At 39.4% G+C, this 19,798-nt stretch overlaps 1 protein-coding gene across 5 annotated transcripts in view; it reads right to left on the reverse strand.

The window, feature by feature from the left end:
• Window positions 1–19,798, reverse strand: part of TGS1 (trimethylguanosine synthase 1) — a 37,165-nt gene that overhangs the window by 12,526 nt on the left and 4,841 nt on the right. For 3 of the 5 annotated variants that reach the window (XM_089776255.1, XM_075920681.2, XM_075920682.2), the window contains exons 4-11: window positions 17,345–18,209; window positions 12,798–12,903; window positions 12,275–12,361; window positions 10,550–10,724; window positions 6,469–6,814; window positions 5,012–5,191; window positions 3,157–3,300; window positions 488–706 (exon numbers count right to left, since the gene is read on the reverse strand). In XM_089776255.1, coding sequence (XP_089632381.1) covers window positions 488–706; window positions 3,157–3,300; window positions 5,012–5,191; window positions 6,469–6,814; window positions 10,550–10,724; window positions 12,275–12,361; window positions 12,798–12,903; window positions 17,345–18,209 — 2,122 coding nt within the window. The remainder of the gene's footprint in view (window positions 1–487; window positions 707–3,156; window positions 3,301–5,011; window positions 5,192–6,468; window positions 6,815–10,549; window positions 10,725–12,274; window positions 12,362–12,797; window positions 12,904–17,344; window positions 18,210–19,798) is intronic. The other 2 variants (XM_006126135.5, XM_075920683.2) reach the window with 1 other exon arrangement.

The following is a 19,798-nucleotide window of genomic DNA, read 5'->3' on the forward strand; positions in this document are numbered from 1 at the left end:
AAGAAAATAGACAGGACATATGAAAATTCCAACCCGCAAGATTGCGTTTTCAAACCAATATATAGTCTTCTGATCTTTTTTTCTTAAAAAAAAAAAAAAAAAAAAAAAAAAAAAAAACAAGAGATGTGATAGCAACAATTGTTTTTTGATCATTTTTAGAGATACACTATCTAAATCTACTGCACAAATGGTCTTGATAGTAGGTGCTCCTGAATATTAACCGCTGCTCTATCACCAAGGGCCAACTTTTGTAAGTGTCCACTAATTCTTAGCATCTCAGATTTTAGGTATCCAACTTCACACACATAAGTCCTAATATTCAAAAGTGATGTTCATCTGCAATTCCAAATCAAGTTAAAAAAAACCTAAGATATCAATAGAACAGGACAGAGCTAAAGAATCATGCATTATTTTATCCTGCCAAAATAAGTTAAGCTCTTGTTAATGTATGTTCATAGCAGTAGCTCTCATATGACTTTGAAAGGATATCCATCAGGTGATATCATTGTTCTAACATCGAAGATTTCTGCTGTGGCATAATCAGGCCCTCCCCAAGGAGGGCTGAGGAACACAACATCTGCTTTTATATGAGAAGCCAGCAGCATGAAGTCTCCACATATGAAGTCTATCTGATCAGCTACTCCATACACTTCTGCATTATTGCGGGCAAGACTGATCTTAACAGGGTCAATATCGATCGCAATCACTGAAAATAAGGAAAAAGAATTAACACTATGAAACATATAAGCTGACAAATCCAATGGGCAGATGTCCCTATTGCTTGCCAAAACAAGATGTTCCTTTGGTTAAGGTGCTTCATTGTAGTTCTCAAGTACAGAATGCATTTATAAAGCCACTAACTGTATGTTTGCAATAGGGACTTCTATAAATATGTATACCTTTTTTGTAATATACCAATATGCATACCTACAAATATGTATCCTTTTTGTCATATACCAATAGCCAATTATCTCAATCTTGTTGCTTACGCACAGCAAATTATATTTCCTCTTACTGCTGGACACTGCAAAGCAGAGGTTCCCAGATGCCACAGAATCAGCACAATTTCACAGTACATGAAGGTAGGAAAGCGGGTGAGATTTGGGATGTGATTGTACATACTCTTCATGCTACGAAGCACAGTTCTGCAATTGCTCTCTGTGCATTGCTCAGCTGGGGTATCTGAGACCATGCATCTACTACTGTGTTGATCCACCAACACACACTGGGGTGAATGTCTGGTTATGTAGCACACATTTTGGGAGGGAAAGACTTCTTTCTTAGGCACGAGCAGAACCCTCTAAGCTATGCAGCTCAAATTACTTAGCTGGCAGTTGATCTTACCCCAAGAATAAATGAAAGATGGGCTACAAGAAAGAACACTAATCAATAACTCTTCTGAAAACTAAACTGAAACTAAGTACACCTAACATGGCATGAGAGCTCTTATGACACAACAAAAGTATTTACACAAAAAAATCAAATCTCAAAATATAAAGAACAAAACTAAATTTATATTAAAAGAAGTGTTATGGAAATAACTGAACCTGAACTGCCAAATTTAGCATAGACCACATCATCACCTGCCTTCCCCACAAAATATTCAGCAATAGAATATGAATCTGCTTTTCACCCATGAATGTTTAGCGAGAGATTCCCTGAAGAGGAATACTGAATATTTTATGTTTTCACTGAAGTTGTTTTCACTCAATGCAGTAGCAATAAATGATCAATGCAATAAATGATCAATGCAGCAACAAGCTAATTTTATATTAACATTACTTTTCAGCAATGGGCACAGCTGTACCAGCATGTGATCCTATTATTGGCCGTATTTTACACTTCATACGTAATATGCTTATGCATGGCATACAACTGCATGGTTGTCAAGGAAACAAGAAGCTGTAAGCTGCTCTTTGGACACTAATACAGCTGTTAGCTTAACTTTCTGTGTCTCATCAGAATCAGTCCAAGACTGACAAAATAATAAAAAAGATTCTCGGGAACCGTGCAATTATTAATCCTGCTAAACTATTTCTTGAGAACATCTCTTGTTCACTGGGGTTTTTTAATTCTTGTTGGAGTGAAGAAGATTTTCTACACAATTTCTTTTCTAGGGATGTTAAAATTAGATGAACCAACTAATCGAATAGTCGATGGAATTTCCATCAGCTATTAGATTAGTTGATGAGGGCACTTCTGCTTTGAAATGTAGCAAGAGCCCCAGTAGGGGGCTCTTGTGCATTTCTAAGATTGAAATGCCGGGTGATGCCTGGGGCCAGCGGGGACTGCTCTACATTTCAAAGATGGAATGCTGCCGTTGTGGCACTGCCTCCTCCAACTGAGCGGGAAAGAACTGGCATTTAAGTCTGCTCCGTGCAGCACCCTCTCCTCTTCCCCACCTCTTGTTGCCTCTGATAGAGGCAGCAGGGAGAGCAACTAGTATGTCGACTAGCCAATAAGCTGTTGCTTACTGGATAGTGACTAGCTGATTAGTCGCTTGCATCCCTATTCTTTTCATCTCTTTTAGTGCTAGGGGAGACTAGATGACACTTTTCTCAGAACCGGTCAACGATGCAGGTTAGTTTATTACAGGCATGGCCACAGGAAGTCTGTTACAAACTAAACCTACCTTTTGCAGCAAGTTCTCTATATTCTGCGCCACTCTGATGTAGGAGACTGGAAATTTTGTGGCAGCTTCATTGATGTTAAAAATAGTGGGTCTTAATTTGTATTATTCATTTTAATTAGAACTATAGCCCTGATATTTATTTTTATATTAAATTATCCCAGCCCAATTCCTACAAGGCTATGGGAGTCTATTGGAGATTGGGACATGCCCATTATACAGTTTTGCTATTTTACTACAACATATGATAAATAAAATAACTTTTGAATAATAAAATAAGTGATCATCTTCATCTTAAATAAACTCATTGAAATATGCATGACAGAAGAGCAGCCTTATTTTTTCAAACATATAAATAAAAAGGTTGAGATTGTGACTATGCTATGGTAAAAAGATCATGAATATTATATACTGCGGTAGATGATAATAAGGTAGATCACATCAGTATAGAAAGCCTGTATCAAGACTACTGGCAGAGAGGATGGGATGTGAGGTGGGGAAATCAATATGTATAAACAGATAATTACCTCTTTTTGATGCCAAGGCAAACTGAATAGCATTTCCGCCAACTCCACAGAACGCATCCACTATTATATCACAGCTGAAGGACTGCCTGACACGGCTTGCAATATGTTCCGCAATCTTCTCAGGTGTAACAGAAAACCAGCCCTCTGAAGGAGGGAATGTGGGAAGGGACAGAAAGAAAATCTGTCAATTGTTCCCAAAAATCTGTCATTCAAAAAAGAACTAAACAGAGGCTGAACATTAAATTAAGCCTAGGAACTATGGCACTACGCATTTTATAGGGAATCATGAGCTTGATCCTGGTAAGGTTTGGAATACTAATTCCATACAGAAGTTTACTTTTAAGTCCAGGAGAAGTCCCACTGAAGTCAGCCTACTCATGTAATTAGAGCTAAACATGTACTTCAGTTCTAGATCAAGCCAATGTGCTCAGCAGCTCATAGGAACAAGCCCTACAATGCCGCGATGAAAAGATGATGGTTTATACTTCAGTCACAACAATGCCATTCTGTTAAATTCTGGATCTGCTATAGGTTTGTATGTTAACAGTAAAACAGAGCTGAAATAAAACAGCAGAGAATATAGACCTTTATAACTTAAGTTCTGTATGCCTAATATTTCTCCTTATACAGTAAAAATTGGTTTACCCAGCACTTCGCCAATCAGAAAGCCATATAAACCAGCGTTTCTGATCTTCTTGGAAAGTTCAGTTTACAGTCTACTTGGTATGTGGCCAGCAGAGTGCTTTACAGACTCCGCATAGCTCCCCAGAAGTGGCGACATGTCCCTGCCGCTCCTAGTAAGAAGAACGGCCACAGGGACTTTATACATTATCCCTACACTGAGCTCTGGCTTTGCAGCTCCCATTAGCTGGGAACTATGGGGCATGGACGCAGCATCCAGAGTCACCTAGCCACACCTCCACCTAGAACCAGCAGGGAAATATCCCTGCTTGCAGGGAATCACCTGAGGTAAATGCCGCCCATATCTGGCACCCCAAAAGCCCTCCTGTGCATCATCCCCTAGCTTTGAGCCCACTCCCATGCCCCACCCAGCAGTGCACACCTCCAGCCAGAGCCCTCATCACCTCCATGCTTATTCTAGTTATCTCTTACTTAACCAGAATATTTGTAGAACCCTGCAAAAATCTGTGGATATCCGCTTTATACCCGTGGGTACACACACCCATGGAAATCTGCAACTCATTTTTGTGGCTATGGATGCAAATACACGTTTTGTATTGGTGCAGAGCTTTAAATATTTGACTGACACCTCCCATTCCTCCAACATGCCAGATAACAAAGCTTTCATTGTCTATACAAGGGAGCTGCTTGAAATAAAATGATAAAAAAAACCGACAAGAAGTTGTTACACAATCACTAGTCTTTCTATGAATGTATGACTTTTTCCTCTTGGAAAACTCATAACACTACTTTACAGAGATCTGCATAACAAGTGACTAAATTTAGAACATTTAATATGCAAACTCAACATGTAATCAACATGTTTCAACACCGTAAAGTTTATTTGGCCATATACAGATTACACCTTTTGCCATCTGATTGTCTATGTCTACTGCTGACATAAATTAACCAAATAAAATATGACATAATTACAGGCAGCATAATTTTCAAAGATCATGTCTGACATATGCAGCAGAGCCTCAGCAGAGATCAACACAGCTCCACTGAAACCAATGAGCTATGACGATCTGCACCAGCTCACTGGAAATTTATTCCTACATGTCAAAATGATGTAATTAGTGTTCACTTCTGCTTTGTTTCTTATCAGATGACACAAGTGTAGGTTTAAATACCTTTCCATTGCAACGTTTACACGCTGCAGTTAATAACATACCTCTATCTAATTTAATCCCCTCATCAAACCGAGAGAACAGTCTGTAACGCTGTGCCCAGTATTTGGCCAGTTCAGGATCAGTAGCAATCTCAATAGGTAAAGATGGTGGGGCCGTTCTGTTCTTTTTCTTCTTCTTCTTCTTCTTGTTTTTCTTCTTTTGGGTATTTGGTTCAGCTACAACTGAAAACACCAAGTTATCTTCATTACAGAAATACCTGATTTCAAGAGGATGACTGTAGCATATTGGTAGATATATGGCAACAGTTATAACAACACCCTCACTAAGCAACACTGCTGGATTCCATATAGGTTCATTTGCAGGATTCTGCAGGTTGGTGACTTAAAAAAAACAAAAAACAAAAAAATACCCACCAGGAGCTTCCCAAAGCTATTATGCAGGCTGTACTGCTTCCATAACAAACTCCCAGTACAGATATACCTAGGCCACAAGCCATTACTATATTAAGAAAGAAAGGGGAATACCGATGAAGTGTCTCGAGGTGGGTTTGGACTGGCAGGGCAGAGAATGAAAGTTCAGAGTGTCATTAGGTATTTGAGGTGAATTTCCAGTTGACATGCCACCCACTGACAAGCATCCCTGATCTGCACAGTCACCACAGTGTCACATCCTCCTGCTCCCCAAAGTCAAGTCTCTGCTCCTATTACTTTGGCTGCTTGATTCCTGTACTTAACATCCCTAACTCATCTGTAAGGCTGATGCTTTACGGGCAAAGGAGTGAATCTCAGCAGATATACCATTCTTTTCAGCAGATGGCAATATAATTGAGATTGCATAATTAATAATTGTTAACCAAATCAGGGAGAAATGTAATAAACATGTATAAGCAACTGAATTATGCTTCCTATTTAAACAAGAAATCAAAACTGATTACACAGAAGAACTTCATATCAATCTTATTTTAACATAAGTAAAACTACAATCACAGGAATAACAGAATGTACATGAAAACCTCAACAATTCTATGCCTTTCGACTATAGTAAATGTCAAATGAAAAAGTCTCAAAATACTGGATTTTTTTTTCTAGAAAAAATTACTAAAAGTAATTTTAGTATTACCACATATCCAAGAAACCAAACTCTGACAGATCAGACATTTCTGTTTTAACTGAATCGTTCACTATTAAAGACTCTCGCTCACCACTGAAACTAAGCAGCTGCAATGACAGTGTCAAACAGCTACTCATTAAAAGCTCCAAAGATCATATTTAAAAACAGAGGCAAAGTCAGAATTTATTCAGAAAAAAGTGCCAAAGTCACTTCACTTCCACTAGCACTGCATGAACTAGATCTCAGTTCGCATTATCCTGAAAAGAAAAAATTAAGAATAATAGTAGGTTTCATTAAGTAAATATAAAATGTCAAACAGCTTGGTAAAGAACTCTTACAGGATAAGTTTGTAACCAATTTGCCTCTAGTTATTTAAAACTGTACATACCTTCACTCATACTTTCTGTTTCTATCTGAAGATAATCTGGAATATCCAGAGCAACTAGCTGTCGTCCAGAATGATATTCCTGTCTTCCTGAGCTCTGAGAGGTGGAGCCACCTATTGTTGCATCTTCCTTCTCCTCTTCATCAAAGCTGTTTATTCCAAGTCCACGACTAAAAATGCTAGAAGATAGCGGTTCATGCTTTTTAACACTAAGATTATTGCTTTGTGAACTTTCCTGTTGCTCAGAGTCACTGCTTGTAGAGGATCCCTGTACCTTATCCTGTGCAAAGGATTCCGGGATCATAGTCTCCAGCATAGGTTCACTGACCTGTTTTAGGAACTTCTCTACCTGGAATTGTCAAGTATCACAAATAATTAGATTACAGTAGTTTAAAACAGTGGTTCTCAATCTTTCCAGAGTCCTGTAGCCCGTTTGGAAGCCTTATTTGTCTTGTGTACCACCAAGTTTCACCTCATTTAAGTGCTACTTGATTTAAAAACATCTGACATAAAATACAAGCATCACACCACGCTATTACTGACAAATTGCTTACTTTCTTATTTTTACCATATAATTATAAAATAAATCAATGAAATATAAACATTGTACTTGCATTTCAGTTAGTTTATGCTGCACTGTGTACAAATCAGTTTGTACTGACTTCACTAGTGCTTTTTATGGGTCCTGTTCTAAAACTAGGAAAATATCTAGATGAGTTGAGGTTCCCCTGGATATCTCTGCATACTCCCAAAGGTACACATACGCCTAGCTGAGAACAACTGATTTACAAGTCCCATCCACTGATATATTAATATGAAGTATATTACTGTATTATACACCTTAAAAAAACAAATAACCTTGAAAGTATAAAGGTCACCCAGTCAAAAGTGAATGTGCAAACTACTTCTTTGGGCCAATGAATCAATCAGATTAATTTTTCAAATACTACATAATCATTCAAATTTTCCTTTTCAACTTAAGATATGCATTCTTTGTACATGCAAGAGGCAGAATCGACACAATTCATTCATATTAGTAGTACAATAATTTAGTTTCATAATTGAATTACAAATTAATAATTCATTAAAGATGAAAAAGAATAATATGAAAAACTTGACAGCATATGTTAGCCAAATTTATAGCTTTTTAGTTGATTGCCTCATCATGTGAGCTGCATTTAAAGAAGGCTGCAATGTGCATGTAAATTAGCTCCAGGTTAGCTGCCTCATTCATTGAAAGGCTGTATGTAAAATCCAACAAAGTTCTCTCTCTACTGGTGGCGGGAGAGAAATGCCTTGGCAAAAAGCTACCAGAATGCCTTAGCTAATTAATGTAACAACAGGCTAGGTCTACACTACATAGTTTTTGCACAGAAATGGCTGTTTTTGTGCAAAAACTCACGGAGCGTCCACACCTCAAGCACATTTTTGCACAAGTAAAACGAAAGAACAGAAGGGTTTTTCCGGTGTAGGTATTCCTCCTTCTACGAGGAATAACTCCTTTTTGCACAAGAGCTCTTGCACAAAAAGGTGTATGTGGACGGGGAACAGGGGTTTTTTTGTGCAAAAAGAGGCAATCGAAAAAAGCACAGGTGCCCTGGTGGCCATTCTGTAAATAGCAATCAGAGTTTTCTTTCGAGAGAGCATCTATGCAGTCTGGATGCTCTCTTGTGCAAAAGCACATAACTTTTTCGATGCACTTTTGCAGTGTGGACATGCTCTTGCGCAAGAAGCCTATAGTGTAGGCATAGCCTTAGAGCCCTGCTCCTTCAAAGACTTCCATATATGGTTAAACTTAACATTACCATTACTGTTTTTGCAGGATTGGCCTTACATCAGCAGGACATAGCCCCTCTCATGTAAACTTTAGGGAAGTATGCAGTCATTTTCAGATAGCCATACATTTCTTTCTTAATCTCCACAAAGTAGAATTTTCTCCAGAATTATACTGGCCTCAGATGTGGGATAGGAGTACTAAGACTTCGATCAGTGAGTTTAAGAGACAAATGTAAGGTATGACACACCACTAACCATCAAGGCTAGAAAATAATTTTTTGCAATAGGAAACTTGGAAATCCCTTGAGTCCTAGGAGAATGTAAGATAACAGACCTTAAAAATATGTATATATAAAAAATACTTTAAAAAAAGACACTCTCTCTAAAGCGCACCAAAAGACTAAAAATAATAATAAAAAAGTACACCAAAAAGTCAAAAATAAAGTTTTAAGCTAACAATGTAGGAGAAAGACTGGATGGCTAACAGCAACTAGCTTGAATCATACTTAGCCACCCATTCTGTCTCATTCTCTTTCTTATTATATTGGTGATGGTGCTAATGTTGCTGTTGACCAAGCCTTTCGCCGGTCAGCATTGTATCGAAGCATAACTTTAGCGCCCAGATTTATTCCAATTCTCTGGAATACCTGCTGTTTGTTTGATCTTTGTTGGGATAATTTGATAAAGGTTAAGCACTCATCTTCTCTGCTCAATGAGGATTTCTAGTGCTGTGATTGTGAACATTTGGAGGTTCGCATTGTCGAAACGGGACAAAACTTGATCATTGTGGTTATCTACCATTTTACAAGCTGGCATGATCATCAGAGCCCTTGTTGTTGGCTTTCCTCACATTTACACGGTAAAATATTTAGTTGTTCTCATGTGAGTTTTTCCTCTAGAAGATTATTTAAAATGTTTATAAATGTTGTATCTCCTCATTGTCGCATGTTTTCAGTCAATTCACAAATGCTAAAAAAGTGCCAGAGATGTACAGCAGGTCTCATTGAAACAAGTTGCTTATAAATGGGACTACCGGATACTGGTGGAAGCTGAAGATCACAGAGAAGCAAGACATTCAAGCCTCCAGCTGCTCCCAGGGCAGCTGGACTTGAACCCATCACTCTGTGCTCCCCAGGCAAATGCCCTATCCCGTAAGCCGTTCCAGAAGCCACCCCACCTCCCTGCCTTCCTAATGTGGGAGCCAGCTCCATCCTCTAGGATGGGTGGGTGGGGGGGGCACGACTTGATCTGCTGAGGGGAGGGACAGGATTCAAGCCCACCACTCTACGCTCCCCAGGCAAATGCCCTATCCCCTAAGCCACTGCAGAACTTTGCTGAAGCCAATCCAACCTTTGACATACAAATACAATGCACACCCATATGTTTGCATACATATATGCATGTGTGTGTGAAAGTTGAAAATCCCATGACAGACGGACAAGAACGGTGTCTGTTTAATAGAAAGACTGTCTAAAAAGGAGGCTACTCACTAGAAAAATCATTTGTAAACAAGTTTCTCTATATACATGACTAATTTCTAGGCAAAAAAAAATCTACTGAAACAGAGTTAAAATTGAGATTACATTAAAATTAATAAGGGTAAATAACTTTAGTATTCTTGTTGGGTTTATCAAAATAATATAACAAGGAAGAAAAAGTAATGACTAAAGAGCAATGGCTACAGTTCTATAAGAGTAAACAATTAGCTAACTTCTGTTGAGTCAAGCTGAAACCTAATCCACTGATTGGGTGATCACAGCAACAACATAGCAAAAATCTGGGCGATGGACAGGAGAATGGATAAAGTTTGCTGGGATATTTTTATATACAAATCAAAAAAAAGTGTGCAGATGTATATATTTCACTATAGCATATTCACACAAATATTCTTTCCTCACTATTAATACGTGTTTCAAAATGGAAACACATGTATTAAAAAATGCATACAAGTCAATGTTCTATATAGACACAATACTGAACAAATGAGAATCTAAAAGCAAGGAAAGTTGTTTATATAAGCTGGCTGTTAAACTGACATTCTTAAAAAAGTGACATTCTTCAAAACAATTCATGAATAGTCTTGTGCTGTTTTGATGTCTTTCCTGAATAAAGTGCTCTTTACTAGGAAAAATGTGAAAGCAATAAAGGGAGCCAGGCTGATGTTTAATAATGTCCATTAATTCGATCTTTACTGGCCCAAACACTCTTTTTCACAGTTATCAGAACAAACAAGGATACATCTATGGAACTGTGGTTAGGGTGCTTCACTATCATAATACTAATAATTAAACTTATAAAATACTTATACCTTGCTCAAAGTTTTACTTTTCTGGCAAGACAACATTTCTGACTCTTCTGTGAAGATGATGTGTTTGTTTTTTCTCTTGGCTGGTTTGCGCATGTCCAAGAACTGGGATTTGAGCTTTGCATTTTTCTCCAAATACTGGACCCTCCTGCAGCTGAAGTTTGAAATACCCCCAAATCTACAATCAAAATGAATGGAGTAAGTGGGCCATAGTTTAACTTTAATATGGCTAATTATAAATATGGAAAGATGAGACAAGGAATATACACTTCTGGAAGAAGGCAGTTTACAATAAACAAGCTGGCACAGGCAAACTTTCACTGTTAATCTCATATGAACAGAGTTTGCTTCACTTAAAGCTTCCATTTAAATACTGTATACCTGACTTGCAGCCCTTGCCAAATAGCCTTGCCACATCTACTAGAGAAATAGTTTTAAGAAAAGGTGTACCAAAAATGACTTCAGACTTTTCCTTTTTATAGTTCTCAAGAAGATAAATGTCTGATAAATGTCTGTCTCCAAACAAAAATGAAAGAAAAAGAGAGATATTTGTAAAGTTAAAGTAATTCCCTACAGACTCACAGAAACTGAAAAACAATGCTATTTATCACCTAAGGAAATTCAACAGATATTTAACTATGTGGGATTCACCTTTGTACCTGTTATAAAGTGTTAGAGAGAGACTGTCAAGGCTGACAGGCCAAACATTATCTTAAAATTACACCTGTCAACCTACATTCAAATTTAAGTACCCAAATAGCCCTCAAAATTAAAATGTTTGTGCTTTATACACTGTGTGTTAGTTACACCTTGCAGCAACTCCAAAACCAAGTTAAAACTCCACAACTAAAACAACCCATCCCTCCCAATTCTGTAGATCACCATGGAAAAACTGAGTACATGGCAACTGACAACTGTTTTATTTTTCAACATCTGCATTAACAGAAGAGAGGCTCTGTCCCAATATAAAATAGCTGCAATAAGTATCTGAGTCCTAGCTACACTCCAAACTTTTTAAAGACAATTAGCAATGAGAGCTCCCAAAAGCAGAGAATTTAAAAGACTAATCCATAATTTCATAAAACCAAGATATTTATAAAACCACAAGCACTTTAACAAAAGATGAGTTATACTTTAGGATGCCATCTAATTTAAAACTTGGTAACTAGTTACCATCACTTCAAAGCACTTTTATTATTCTCTAAGGGTGCATCTACACAGCAGGGCTTAACTTAAAATAAGCTACGCAAATTGAGCTATGTCAATTGCGTAACTTATTTTGAAATGGGAGCATCTACATGGCACTTATTTTGAAATAGAGCCCTGTTCCTCTGTCTTCCCTTACTCCTCGTACAATGAGGGTTACAGGACTGGGAGTAAGAAGTCCTCCAGCTTGGCAGTATTTTGACATTATTTTGAAATAACTGCCTTCTGTGTAGACGCAGACTAAGTTATTTCAAAATAATGATGCTGTGTAGATGTACTCTAATTCATCTTTGGCACTTTGCAGGAGGAGTTGAAAAGAAGAGATGCAATCCCTCAAGATAAATCTACAATATGACTAAGCACAAACACTAATTTTCAAAATAATCTTCAAATAACTTAATAGTCAAAAGGAGCAGATATTGCTGGCACACTTGAAAATAATAGTAATGGGGCACCAAAAGCATAAAAGAAGTTAACTTTCAGGAGTTGGGGGGAAACTGAATTTGTTTATAAAATCATTACTTTTGTCCTGTGCCGTGCTTGAATCCCAGAAGAGAACAAGTTTCCTCAGCATCTGCAACAGGATTTTCATCAGCATCCAGTTCATGGCTATAAAAAAAACCCAGACATCTCAAGTCACCATTTTTATTACAGTTCTTACTAAAATAGGAAAAATTCCCATTGACATTGGCAGACACCACAGTTTGTACTCTTCTCTTGTGTGCTTTTAAAGGCTACATCATGAAGAAACCCAAACGTTAATGAAGTTTAATATACAGATCAGTAAGTGTCACTGTGACCTTTGCATTTATATCCTCCAAGTTGCAATCTAGACATGGGAAATCTGTTCATATGAATGGAGACAATCGGCTTTCTCTACCTTAAGACATGAGCATTTTTCTTTTCTAATGCTACAAGAATGACATTTACCCATCGGCATCTAAATCAGGGTTTCTCAAAGTGGTCTGCGTATCCACTCTAATGAACAGGAACACAAAAGAAGAAATTTTAGAAATAGAAAAAAAAACCCAAATTTATCACTTGCCTCCTTTTGAGTTTGGCATGTTTATATTCAGGTGGCTCTTCTTCCTCATCATTGTTGTGTGATCTTCTTTGGTCATTTGAATTAGGTCCAGATAGCGCCTGTGAATCTAAAGAAGCATAAAAAAATGCAGTTTTTGATTGTCAAATCATCTTTTCTCTAGTTTACAAAAAATTACTTCTTTTAGAGAGCTTTTTAAAGATGTATGCTATTGTGTATTTGAAACTGACAAGTAAGTGATTACTAAACCACATGTACCTTTACTTTTCTCCTAAATCTCAACAACGGACAGTAACTGCTCCAGCTGGTTTCCCCCCCTTCCCCCCTCCACGGCAGGTTCCGCAGGGATGGAGCTGCTCCAGCCCACACTGGTTAACTGGAATTGGTCAACCATACATTTCCCTAGCCAGGATAGTGCAGTGACACGAACTCACAGCAGCACTCAAACAACCCTTTGACAGTCCCAGGGCTAGAGGCACCAATTTATGGAGAACAGAGTTCACTCAGAATGAAAGGGGGAAGGGGATCTGCTGAGAGCTGGCTCCAAGTTTCTACCGCTGGTATTTCTGTGAAGCTGCCAAGAGAAGGGGGAAGAAGCCAAGAAAAGGGGGAAGAAGGAGCAGAAATCTGTGCACTGTTTACATTCCTCAGCAATGGCTACTTCAGGTTTCTGCATAAAGCTTCTGACACTTCAGCTGCTGCTGGCTTTGCATATTCGACCCTTCCTCTTTAGCAGAAGAAGCCACAGAGCGGTACAAAAGGGTGATACAGCTGTCTCTGGGGAGTGCAGGAAGGCTGAAGTGGCAGACAAAGAAGGAAAAGGGCTATTTTCCCTACCTTCCAAAACACATGAAAGTTAGAAAGTGGGAACCAACTCTCAGGATTCTGGTCTAGCCGCCAGACAATCTTGTATGTTCCTAATGACCATCACATCCCTTTCTAAGCAAACCCTGCCAGCATCTACAGTAACAAGTAGCTTCATTTTCCCCAGGTGATAACTCATTCCCATTTTGGTTGTGGTCCAGGACAATATTACAAAATAAACTGTCAGTTATACTGGTCAGTGTTGTTTCCCCTGTGGGTTAGATAGTGCAGCAAACTTGATTTGTCCATAGCTAATAGTTTATAGTGCAGTAAGCAGAAGGCTGCTGTGGTTACGTATGTTGAATCAAGCAAAAACGGACAGGTATAGTATTTTGAAGCAGACACTGGAAGATGAAGTGTAGATAGTACTATGTTTATAAGAAAAACTTAAACAACTAATAGTCTTGCAGCACCTTAAAGACTAACAAAACATATAGATGGTGGGAATAACCTACTTCTACAGATGAAGGGAGTTATTAAAGGTCCAGTTTCTAATAGGGGAAGGGCGGGCGGAGGGGGAGAGGGAGTTATTGAAATCCCTGTGAAATTCTTCAAGGGTCTTTCCCATGTGCTGCTGACTTGAAGATATAAATTGTCTTCAAATAGGAGATAGTTGTGGGTGAGGACAAAGTCGCAGAGCTCTGTAATCAGATGTGCAGTGGCATTATCAGGGATAGTGTTCCTTACAGCCTGTAATCCATCTTTGCGTGGAATGTTGGTGTAAAAGAGCTTCCACGTCCATGGTGGCCAGGATGGTGTTTTCAGGAAGATTACTGACCTGTAGTATTCTCAAGAAGTCAGAGGCACAGCCATGGGCAGCCACATGGCCCCTCGATATGCCAACATCTTTATGGCTGACCCTGAACAATGTTTCCTCAGCTCTCACCCCTGGCTCCCTTACTCTGCTTACACTACATTGATGACATCTTCATCATATGGACCCACAGGAAAGAGACCTTTAAAGAATTTCACAGAGATTTCAACAACTTCCACCCCACCATCAACCTCAGCCTAGACCAGTCCACACAAGAGATGCATTTCCTTGACACTACAGTACAATTACATGACGAACACGTTTCCACCACCTTATACTGGAAAGCTACCGACCATTACACTTACCTTATTGGAGGACAGGCCCATACTCACCTAGACACAACTCCCTAATCTCAACAAATTCTTTCCAGTATTTGTCAACGCAACAAACTTTCATCATAATTATCCAGGAACCCATCCCTGCAATCACTCCTGTTGCCTACTCTATCCACACGTATACACGAGCAATATCATCACCTGATCTAATCACATAAACCACTACATCAGAGGCTCATTTAACTGCACATCCACTAATGTTATCTATGCCATCATATGCCAGCAATGTCCCTCTACCATGTATATTGGCCAAACTGGACAGTCGCTACAGGAAAGAATTAATGGACACATTAATGGATGCCTGAAAAGGCATCGCAAAGAAACCTGTTGGGGAACATTTTAACTCACCCAGGCACTCATTAGTGGATCTCAAAGTCATCATATTGTTTTGGGCTATAAGCTGAATGGCTTAGTCCTGGGCCCCTGACCTGTGCTCAGGCTTGTACGCAGAGGTCCAGCAGCTTCCTTCAAACCCTGGTCCCGGAGTACAGGGCGGCCAGCAACACAAACCTAGTCCCACAGTCAGCAAGGGCCCAGCCTTGATTCAGGGCAGGGCAGCAAAGCAAACACAGTCCCAAAGTTAGTCCAGTCCAGTCTCTACTTCAGGGTGAGGCAGTCAAACAAACACAATTTCCCCGGCACAAGCGGGGAGGTGGAAGAGCTGGCCACCGTATGTGGGATGCAGGGGGGAAGAGACACGGGCCCTCCCTACTCCACTATGTCCTGGCCCAGGGCCCTAGCAGTGGTAGCCCTGGCTGTCACTGGGGTCAGTTGGGATGGGGTACGCAACATGCTGACACACTCTAAAGTGTTATAAGGTCTGCCTGACAGTTGTTGGCTTCCCCTGAGCCACTTCTTAACTCCCCCTGTTATCTACCTGGCCCCCCATGGGCTGCTGGGGTCATTGCCATCTGATTCCTTAGGTAGGGTAAAGAAGGTCTCCTTTGGAGCAGAGGCCCAGTGGTCCGGGCCAGTCCTCAGCCTCTCCAAGGTTCTCAGGGCCCTGCTGGAGGGACAGCTCAGGGCAGGCTTCTGCTTCCTCCTGTGGCTGAGCCCTTACTGAGCTGCTGGGCTTTAATGCTCCCTGCCCCGCTCCTTGGCCTCTGTGGAGTTAAAGGGTCAGGACCCGGCTCAGCCCATCAGGCTCAGAGAGGGGTTCTTCCCCCTTGGGGTCAGTGAGCAGCCACCCCTGTTCACTACACAGGCTAATTCCACAAGCCAATTCCACAAGAAAGCCTTAGAACTTAATTTACAGGTTTGATACCTATCACAAAGGTATAAATAAAGACATTGGCTGGATGGCCTACTATATTCCACATTCTAATAACATAAAAAAACAAACAATGGGTTTTTAAGAACAATTTGCAACTTCTCTGTCAGCTTCATGTAGCATGGGCACTCTAATTGACCATATCTTTCCTCCCTTTTTTCCCTCCTTCTTTTTCCTTCTCTTCCCCCTCATCCCCTATTTATTTAGAACCTGGACCTTTAATAACTCCATTCATCTGAAAAAGTGGGTTGTGCTCACGAAAGAGCATGACACCATCTACATGTTTTGTTAGTCTCTTAAGGTGCTGCTAGACTATTCATTGTTTTTTAAGTTTTTCCAGTTACAGACAAACTTGTCCACCCCTCTGAAACTCATATTTATAAGGACATTCCTTCAGATTTGATCTTCTACAGACCCAATTTATTAATTTCTGTTCTATTTATTTAAACCTACTGAGTTGGGTACATAGTAGGAAGCCAACTGGGCTGTGTTTTTATACAATAGTATATCACCTGACTAGTAGAAAGACTTAAAATGAAAAAGCACTGAGGGTACATCTACACTGCAAGCTTATTTCAGAATAAGCTACTCCAGAAGATATCTTCCAGAATAGCTTATTTCAAAATAGTGCATCCACATTAGGGGAGGCTGTCTGGGACTAATTTTGAGGCTTTCCTATAGTGTGGATGCTCTATCTCGATTTAGAGCCCCAGGAGGCACTGGGGAGGAATAGCTCCTCACCAGGGCCATTCCAAGTTATTTCAACATAGCAGCAATGGAGCATCCACACCCCCCCTCTTCTGAAATAGCTTTTTCAGAAAAGGCATTATTACTCACTGAATGAGGTTTACCAACGTCAGTAAAAGCCATCCATTATTTCAATTTTCTTTTGAAATAATGCATTTGCTAGTATTGTTTTTCCAGAATGATGGCCATTATTTTGGAATAATGGTGCAGTGTAGATGCACCCTAATACTGTTATCCCACCACTTCTCTAGTATATCCATTAGATTTATAAAAAGAGATATTCCATGAAAACACCTTTATCCAAAGACGATGTTCAATAATAAGGTCTAAAAGGAGAGAGATGAGGCTTGGAGTTAATTAGACAGAATAAAACAGAATTAAGTTGTTAATCATTCTACAAAACATTTGATCCCTAGACTTAAACTGAGTAACAAAGACAGGGCTAAGGTCAGTTCTTGTGCGATACAGAACCATCTGGGGGAATATTACCAGAATCAATCTTAGCTAATCCTATACTGACCTGATTGGATAACACTTATAGTTTCAGGAGATGCACTTTTTCTGGTTCCTCCATTACATGATTCTTTCTGGCTGGAAACACCAGGACACTGCCTTTTATTACAAGTCGAATTCAGATTTTGATGGCTATCATAAAGTATTGTTAGGGCTAATTTGCTCTTCTCCACTTCCTCCAAATCCAGATTTAAGTTACTAATCCCAGCGAGGATTTCATTATGGTGCTCATCATGTGAAACTGGGTTTTCTTTACTTCTGGTGTTGGAGAGAGGAACAGAAGAAAGTTGCGAGTCCAGCACTTGCCCAAAGACAGCATCTGTACTACAGTCTACTTTTCCTGGTAGATCCATTTCTAATTTAAATGCATTGATTTCTGTGCCATCATTATGGGAGCTGTCAACAGTCCACCCTTGACTTGCCCAGTACTGAAATAGTTCCCAGTAATACCAGTATAGCTCATTATAATGCTGCTCCCACATTTCCTTGGTGTCAGGAGAGTTCCAGGGCTCAGATGTAGGTGCACTCTCAGACAATTCTACTTCTGTGTTCTTTTCCAGCCAACTTTGCCACAGAAGACCTTCTCCAAACTCACTCCAGTATTTTTCCCATTTCTCTTGCAGTTCATTAGGCAAAGCATCATTAATATTGCAATCTTTATTTTCACAGTTGTCATCTTTCAAAAGCTGCAATGTTTTTTTCTCCTTCGTTTGTTCTGTAACTAAAGCTGAATCATCTGAAAAAGACTGGGCGTGGTCTTCAAAATCTTCTTTCCAGGTTTCCCGCATGATCTCATTCAAGTGCTTTTGATGCAACTTTTTTTTCTTTTTCTTCTTCATTATGCTATTCCTTTTTCTGGAATTTTCTGATGCCTAAAAAGTAAAGAGAAATAAAATGTGTTTTTAAAAAATTCCCAGAACCAAGTAATTTGCAAGGAAGAATTTATTCTTTCCTCCTTTCTCTGTCTTCAGGGACATTCCTGCTTCCACTCTCCACTTGTTATTCAGAAGCATAAAGCAAGTATTATTTCATCGGATGTCCAGATATGAGTACGTCATGGAAGACACAGACTTTCCACAACCTCCATGACATTGGGGCCCTAGAACAGGCCAGACCCAGAAGGGGATTCCATAGTTCCCAGTCGCTGCAGGCAGTGGGGGTCCCTTGAGCTCCAAGTCTTGCAGGGCGGGGGGGGGGGGGGTGATTCCCCTCTATCTCCTAGCCTTTCAATGCGACTGCACCCTCTTCCCTCCCCATTTGTCATGGATATTTTTAGCAAAAGTCAGGAATAGGTTATAGCTTCTATGAATTTTTGTTTATTGCCTGTGACTTGCCTATGACTTTTAGTAAAAGCATCCATGACAAAAATCATCTCTTACTCATCAGTAGAGCCCTGTGTAGATAGAAAATTTGTATTTGCATCCATATCCGCAAATTTGCAGGGTTCTAGATTCAAAATTTATTTCTGCATCCCTATCTGCAAAATGAGCTGTAGATATTCATGTCCACATCCACGGATTTGCAGGGCTCTACTCATGAGATCACTGGTAGAATATATTCCAAAAGCCCCCTTGGTGAGGAGCCGCAGAAGAAATGAATTCCTGCCACAGCAAACAGCTCTTCTAGTTGCTGTCCAAGATACAAGGTAAACCTGACAAAGCTATCTAATGGTGAAGGAGAAGAGACAGGGAAGCAACTATGAAGAGGACAAAGGTAACGAGATGGTCACATGGTATTAAACTCTTCACTGGTATAAACAAATGCAACTCCATTCACCATGATGTAGTAATTATATTTACTCAAGCAATAAATTTGGCCTGCAGCCATTTTTAAAAGACATTGACAGAGATCAAGAAGTAGTTTTACCAATGTCTGATAGTGGATCTTTGGCTAAATCCACAAAATTATTAATGTATCAGTAAGAGAGAAAGAGAATAAGTTTATGTTACCCAAAGCACAGCTTAACAAGACCAAGGGCTTAAAAAAAACACCCCTTAACAGCACCATTGTTCTGTACACAGTACGTCCCCAAATTTACTTCTAAAACACAGTCAGCATCACTTGGCTTTGTAGTACTAAGGAAAGGAGCTTCAAAATTCATTTGCGTCAATGGTGGAGATTTTCAAAAGAACAAGCAGTGTTCAAGTTGTTAGACTGAAAATCCATTTTCAGTTGCTATCAAAGTTCACTTAGAACACACTTTACAATGCTGTGATCCAAGTTTTGCAAAAGAGATCTTACTCGTTTTTTCTTAATGCCTGCTGGATAACAGACGTCCGGAGTTACCTAACGGGGTTGTTATACATAAAAGTATCTTTGAAAGTACCTATATTTTAGAACAAAACTTTTCTATTATGAATCTGAAAGTCAAACATGAGAGTTACTTAATCTCAAATCTGCTCTTAGATTGTATGTGGCCTCATCAAGAGGAAGAAGCTGGAGATTCAAGAATTTAGTTACA

This window comes from Pelodiscus sinensis, chromosome 2 (genome assembly GCF_052426305.1).
Source record: "Pelodiscus sinensis isolate ZL-2025 chromosome 2, ASM5242630v1, whole genome shotgun sequence".
NCBI lineage: Eukaryota > Metazoa > Chordata > Testudines > Trionychidae > Pelodiscus > Pelodiscus sinensis.